The 5,680-nt window shown below is 32.3% G+C and overlaps 2 protein-coding genes across 2 annotated transcripts; both read left to right on the top strand.

Moving 5' to 3' along the window:
• The first annotated feature begins 2,673 nt into the window (after positions 1-2,673).
• LOC137633323 (trichohyalin-like) lies at positions 2,674-4,145 on the top strand. Its single transcript, XM_068365601.1, has 2 exons — positions 2,674-3,676; positions 3,790-4,145. The coding sequence occupies exons 1-2, from the start codon at positions 2,674-2,676 to the stop codon at positions 4,143-4,145; spliced, it is 1,359 nt and encodes a 452-aa protein (XP_068221702.1).
• Positions 4,146-4,167: 22 nt separating this feature from the next.
• Positions 4,168-5,342, top strand: LOC137633244 (myosin heavy chain, clone 203-like). The gene is made up of 2 exons (XM_068365483.1): positions 4,168-5,054; positions 5,309-5,342. The coding sequence occupies exons 1-2, from the start codon at positions 4,168-4,170 to the stop codon at positions 5,340-5,342; spliced, it is 921 nt and encodes a 306-aa protein (XP_068221584.1).
• The last annotated feature ends 338 nt before the right edge of the window (positions 5,343-5,680 follow it).

Below are 5,680 nucleotides of genomic sequence, written 5' to 3'. Positions count from 1 at the left end.
ACATGACATAATGATTTGATGCAAACTATCATTTATGTTTTGCCAACTCCTGTATCTAAGAATTATTGAAAGTTGAGTAGTGGGAAATCAGAACTGAGTGAACTTCATCATCTTGATTTTCAGAAACCTTAGTTCAGTTAATATATGATACATTAGTAGGTTGATACATGATACATTAATTTCTAGCGATGTAATCAGTCTGAGAAAATATGGTTTATGGATTAACAGTTACCAAACCTAACCTAAGCCTCCCTTACCTACCCTTACCCAAGTCACTCCCCCTTACATATTCTTACAGTACCTATCCTAAGCCTCCATCATCTTAACCATTCCCTTACCTGACTTATTCTTACCTACCCTACCCTCGCCGTACCTAGCCTGCTCTTAGGCTACCTATCATTGCCTTATCTTACCTATCATTGCCTTACCTAGCCTTGCCTTACCTATCCTCGCCTTACCTATCCTTGCCTTACCTATCCTTGCCTTACCTATCCATGCCTTACCTATCCACGCCTTACTTATTCTTGCCGTACCTAGCCTCGCCTTCCTTATCCTCGCTGTACCTAGCCTTGCCTTACCTATCCTTGCCGTACCTAGCCTTGCCTATCCTCGCCGTAACCAGTCAAAAGACCCCATAACTATCTAGTGGTAGTATCTCAACGGGTAGTTGAATCGGTAGAACATCAAAAGCTCAAACTTGAAGTGAATGTTTATATGTTGAACAGGCTGACATCAATCTCTTTATATCTTATATATGAAAGCTCTGTTTTAATGTTGTTACCGTTATTATAGTATTTTATTTCAATTGTTCATTACTTCTCATGTAGTTTATCTATTTCCTTTTTTTCTTTCCTCTCGGGCTATTTTGACCTGTTAGAGTCCTTGGGCTTTCAGTATCCTGCTTATCCATCTAGGGTTGTAGTCTAGCTAATAATAATAATAATAATAATAATAATAATAATAATAATAATAATAATAATAATATTATGACTCATTACGTGAATTGGACATTTTGCTTGACCGTGACCCTGCCTTTGACCTTGTAATATATATATATATATATATATATATATATATATATATATATATATATATATATATATATATATATATATATATATATATATATATATATATATATATATATATATATATATATATATCCATTTCTGAGTGAGGATACCTTAATGTGGTGAAATGGTTTGCGTTTTGCTATGATATGCAAATCTATACTAGTTAGGGCTAACAATTGCCATATGATTTGCTGTAAGTAATTATACGAAAATCTCCCACCATCACCAATCCACACTGGCCACCTTAATGAAGAAAACTGGCCAAACCCCAGTCATGAATAAAAGCATATCTGAGGCCTTTGTCCTGCAGCGGACTATGATTTTTTTTTTCATTTATATATATATATATATATATATATATATATATATATATATATATATATATATATGTGAATATATATATATATATATATATATATATATATATATATATATGTATATATATATATATATATATATATATATATATATATATATATATATATATATACAGTATATATATATATATATATATATATATATATATATATATATATATATATATATATATATATATATATATACATATATATATATATATATATATATATATATATATATATATATGCACAAAAAAATCAGGGAAAAGAAGAGAAGTTGCTGGTTTGACGAGGTGACAAAATATGCTGATATAAACTGGAATAGAAATACCATATACAGAGAAGAGAGGAAGGAAAAATCTGAGGCCTTTGTCCTGCAGTTGATGACCAACAATGGCTGATGATATATATATATATATATATATATATATATATATATATATATATATATATATATATATATATATATATATATATATATATATATATATATATATATATATATATATACATATATATATGTATATATATGTATATGTATATATATGTAGGCCTATATATCTATATATATCATATATATATGTAAATATATATATATATATATATATATATATATATATATATATATATATATATATATTTTTTTTTTTTTTTTTTTTTTTCAATCATAGGCATGGGTTTTAGCGTATGCATATAACAATAGAATTTTGATTACACATTCCAAAGATTTGTAAAGAAATGGAAAGACCTTGGAATTTTCAAAGAAATTCTTCTGAAGACGAAAAAATCTCAGATGGCGAAGAAGAAAACCTTTCCTGCAGGAAAAAGAACTAGAGGCGCGCTTAGCCTACTTCATTTGAAGTTGCTCCGGTTGGATCTGTGTTGTCTTCTGAAGCTCCGTGCAAGATTCTTGGAATTCTCTAAGAAATCGTTTTGAAAACGAAAAGAATTTCCACTGAGATTAGTTGAAAAATACGCTTTTATGAATAAAAATGAAAGGAATATATATATAAAAGAGAGAGAGAGAGAGAGAGAGAGAGAGAGAGAGAGAGAGAGAGAGAGAGAGAGAGAGAGAGAGAGACCCAATCTATTCCCGCAGAATTGCCGTGACGAGAAAAGTCTTCAGAAACCGGCTACGAGAATGAACTCGGAGTCTTTCCTGAAGACGCTGGAGAATCTTTGAAGACTTAAGGTTTTTAATAATATACCTCCGACAGACAATTTGTAATCATCATAGAACAATGGCTACATTAACCAATTACGTATTGTTTGTTATTATTCAGAATATGTTATGCGTTATCAACTTGGACGGCAGTATGGAAACTTTAGTTTCCCGTCTGTTTGTAAATGATTTATACAATTTTATGTCCGTCGGATCACTGTTTCTACTTGGCAAAATGGACGAATCGGAGGAGACAATTACCATGGAAGGTGAACAAGCACCTCCAAACGAATCACTTAACCTGGACACGGATCAAGAGGAGGCAACAGGATACAAGCAGAGAGTGGAGAGGTTGAAAATGTTTCAACCTGGAAAAGCTACTGACGCAAGGAAAAATGAAGACGGAGAGTTTGCAGCGAAAGAAAACCAAACAGATCTCTTCAAGAAGGAAATAGAAGATCTCCAGGAGAAATTAAGAGAAAGAGATTCGACTATTGCCCGAATGAAAGAGGAGATCGGGGTGAGGACGAGGCAAACCGAGCAGTTACAGGACTGGTTGATTGAAGAAGAAAGAAGGTCCAACCAACTAGAGCGAAAATGTGGTCGCTATGCAAAGGTACTCGAGGAAAAGCTAGTTCAAATTTGCCGCTTTGAAAAAGAACAAGCGAATCGCAATGAAAAAATCGATCGCTTGCGAAAGAAACTTGAAACAATACTAATTGAAATGAACAAAACTAAAGATAATTTGCAAGAAAAAGTGTATATGATAGAGGAAATTCTAGAATATAACGGAAGAATTGAAAATGAATATGAAGGAAAAGTAGAGGAGAGTGAAGTTCAGAAATTTGAGAAGGAAATCGGATTTTGGCAGAACGAAGCAATGATAGTTAAAGAAGAGTTGAAGTTCACTGAGGAAGAATCACAGGAAGAAAATGCACTCCGGAAAAGGCTAGAAATTCAGCTAAACCTAATGAAGAGAGAGGCGACATTTAGAGATGGGATTGGTCACCCGACAGAAGAAGAAAGCAAAGGCGAAATTGAGAGAAAAAGGAAGGAAACGCAAGATATGAAACATAGACTTAGTGAAGAAGTGGAACTAAACAGGATAAAGGACAATAAAATCCAACAGCTTGAAGAGGAAAACTGGAAAAGGATGTTGCAAATAAATATTGGGAAAAAGAAACACTCAAAATAGACGAAGAGTTGCAAGAGACTAAATCAGAATTGAAACGAGAAAAGACAGTACGAAAGGTATTAGAAGAAGAGCTAAATCTTGCTAAGCAAAAAACAGAAGAACTTAGGAGAGATAAATTGATAGCAAAAACTAGAGTTGATAATGTTGAAAAATTATTTGAAGAAGTAGAGATGATTATTGAAAGAAAGACAGCAGAACTAAAAATAGTTGGAGAAGAGAAAGAAAAGCTGAAAGAGGAGTTATTGAAAGAAGAGACAGTAAGAAAAGGATTGGAAAAAGAGCTAAATCTAGCTAAGCAAGTAGCAGAAGAACTTAGGCAAAATAAATTGAGAGCAAAAACTAGACGAAAATGTTGAAAAATTATTTGAAGAATTAGAGATGATTGTTGAAAGAAAGACAACAGAACTAGAAATAGTTGAAGAAGAGAAAGAAAAGCTAAAAGAGGAGTTAATGAAAGAGGAGGGATTAAGGAAAGTATTAGAAGAAGAGCTAAATCTTGCTAAGCAAGAAGCAGAAGAACTTAGGCAAGTTAAATTGATAGCAAAAACTAGAGTTGATAATGTTGAAAAACTATTTGAGAGAATAGAGATGATTATTGAAAGAAAGACAACAGAACTAGAAATAGTTGAAGAAGAGAAAGAAAAGCTAAAAGAGGATTTAATGAAAGAAGAGACAGTAAGAACAGTATTAGAAGAAGAGCTAAATCTTGCTAAGCAAGAAACAGAAAAACTTAGGAGAGATTTATTGATAGTAAGAACTTTAGCTGATAATGTTGAAAAATTATTTGAAGAAGTAGAGATAATGGTTGAAAGAAAGACAACAGAACTAAAAATAGTTGAAGAAGAGAAAGAAAGGCTAAAAGAGGAGTTAATGAAAGAGGAGGGGTTAAGGAAAGAAAAAGAGGATCAAATAGATAATCTTCAAGAACAAAATAGGATAAAGGACAATAAGATTCAACAGCTTGAAGAGGAGAAATTGGAAAAGGAAGTTACAAATGAATGTTGGGAAAAAGAAACACTCAAAATAGATGAAGAGTTGCAAGAGACTAAGTCCAAATTACAACGAGAAGAGACAGTGAGAAAAGGATTAGAAGAAGAGCTAAATCTTGCTAAGCAAGAAGCAGACGAACTTTGGCAAGGTAAATTGATAGCAAAAACTAAAGTTGATAATCTTGAAAAATCATTTGAAGAATTAGAGATGATTATTGAAAGAAACACAACAGAACTAAAAATAGTTGAAGAAGAGAAAGAAAAGCTAAAAGAGGAGTTAATGGAAGAGGAAAGATTAAGGAAAGAAAGAGAGGAATAAATAGCTATTCTCAAAGAAAACATTGAAGGTGTAATGATTCAAAATATGGAAACGAATGCTGAAGCACAAAGAGTTCAAGAAGAGAAAAAAAAGCTGAAAGAAGAGCTAATGGAAGAAGAAAGACTAAGGAAAGAAAGAGAGGAACTAATAGCTATTCTCAAAGAAAATCTGAAAGATGTAATGATTCAAAATATGGAAACGAATGCTGAAGCACAAAGAGCTCAAGAAGAGAAAGAAAAGCTTAAAGAGGAGTTAATGGAAGAGGAAGGACGAAGGAAAGAAAGAGAGGAACAAATAGCTATTCTCAAAGAAAACATTGAAGGGTTGTAATGATTCAAAATATGGAAACGAATGCTGAAGCACAAAGAGTTCAAGAAGAGAAAGAAAAGCTTAAAGAGGAGTTAATGGAAGAGGAAGGACTAAGGAAAGAAAGAGAGGAACAAATAGCTATTCTCAAAGAAAACATTGAAGGGTTGTAATGATTCAAAATATGGAAACGAATGCTGAAGCACAAAGAGTTCAAGAAGAGAAAGAAAAGCTTAAAGAGGAGTTAATGGAAGAGGAAGGACGAAGGAAAGAAAGA

The sequence above is a fragment of the Palaemon carinicauda genome, chromosome 1, assembly GCF_036898095.1.
Source record: "Palaemon carinicauda isolate YSFRI2023 chromosome 1, ASM3689809v2, whole genome shotgun sequence".
NCBI classification, from domain to species: Eukaryota; Metazoa; Arthropoda; class Malacostraca; order Decapoda; family Palaemonidae; genus Palaemon; species Palaemon carinicauda.
This window is presented reverse-complemented; position numbering and strand designations above follow the sequence as displayed.